General features: G+C 34.5%; 1 protein-coding gene across 1 annotated transcript in view; it reads right to left on the bottom strand.

Annotated features, from left to right (window-relative positions):
* Positions 1–1,526, bottom strand: part of LOC109581208 (uncharacterized) — a 2,442-nt gene extending 916 nt beyond the window's left edge. The window contains exons 1-2 of the mRNA XM_019995110.1: positions 607–1,526; positions 7–550 (exon numbers count right to left, since the gene is read on the bottom strand). Coding sequence (XP_019850669.1) covers positions 7–550; positions 607–742 — 680 coding nt within the window. The 5' untranslated portion in view covers positions 743–1,526. The remainder of the gene's footprint in view (positions 1–6; positions 551–606) is intronic.
* Between the last annotated feature and the right edge of the window lie 6 nt (positions 1,527–1,532).

A 1,532-nucleotide genomic window follows, 5' to 3' on the forward strand; every position in this document is an offset into this window, starting at 1 on the left:
TGATACTGTAATACATATTTAACAAAATATTCTATTGTCGGTTGAAATGAGTGAATGTTTGGATGAAGATAAGGTGGTATCCACCATCTTGGCTCTTTAGAGAGTCCATGTTCTATTTTAGGGTGATATGTTAACATTCGATCAAGTGCTGTCGATCCAGACTTAGGGAAACCTGCCAAGAACACACGTGGAATACAAAGTCTTTTTTTGTGCACTCCGTTATGCTTTAGGATAACATTCTTTAACATGGCAGCATAATATTGTCTGGAATCAAAAAATGAAGGATCAGAATTGATATTGATATAAATGCGGTGTGAATTGATATTCCCAAACAGAGTATCATTAGAATGTAGCATCAGATTGATACTAATATTCCAGCATATACTTTGACTGTTAATGTTGCTCTGCTCTGGTGAAGGAAGAACTGTTTTGAGCAACTTAATAAAGCTAATAGCATCTTCCAATGCTTTTCCTTTGTTGACAAATTTGGATAAATTGAGTGAATCAAAGCATTTCTGTAGCTTTCCCTTTATCTCTTCTTCAAGTGTAGCTGCATGAAGATTAAAAAGCAATCATTCATTGATTCATAAAGAGTGTTTTACTAACCTTTGTGTCTTGTTCTGACACGAGGTACAGTTTCTCCTCTTCCCTTGATCAATACTTGAAGCTGTAAATAAAGCAATACAGTCAAAATTAAAAAGAATAGCAAGCACACTCTAAAAGATCGAAACACACGAACCATGTCTTAATACTCCAATATTACCCTCAAGTATAGAATATCTAGTCAAGTTGAATATGTGGGGACTATATGTAAAATACTGAATAGAGTTAATGGATGTTAAAATGTATTGAATAAAAGGTGGTCATGTTTGCAGACAGGCCAGACTGCTTAGCACAATGCATATCTTGCATTTTATAGTAGAGTTGACTATATAACAGCTGAATAGTGAATAACAACAATTGTATTTTTTTATAAAGGGTACAGAGCTATAGTCTATATGATACTGAGATGCAATAAATCTATGACAGTGAATACATACCATACTATAATGGCTACTGTAAAGTGGTGACAATAGAAAGAACTATTGTACACACTCCAAGACAAGAAGTATGACTATGCATACAATATGCTAGTTTTGCAGTGAATACATGTATAGTTGCATGAAATGCATTTATTTTAAACTGCACTATTATTCTTGCCATGAGTGGCTCCATGAGTGATTCTCATCATTTAGTAACTGGACTAGCTTTTCATTGAAATTTTTGAAGAATATTTTAAGTTTATTTTTTGTCCGTGTCAGCATTTGGAGGTGAGCATCATGGCGATAATTAAATTTAACTTGTGAGTTTCGCCTTTTGCTAACCCAATCATTCAAGTTCTCAACTTTTGGTGGCTTCGAAACTCCAAGAAAATCCCAAACCTTCTCTCCAACTTTAAGGGGAGACGCAAAGAAGTCTTCTGCAGCAATAAAAAGGAAGCTTGATCTGGAAAAAGACTAAACCACTTCTTAACATGAACATAGTAGACAGAC

Source organism: Amphimedon queenslandica, unplaced genomic scaffold (genome assembly GCF_000090795.2).
Source record: "Amphimedon queenslandica unplaced genomic scaffold, v1.1 AMPQUscaffold_13455, whole genome shotgun sequence".
Taxonomy (NCBI): Eukaryota; Metazoa; Porifera; class Demospongiae; order Haplosclerida; family Niphatidae; genus Amphimedon; species Amphimedon queenslandica.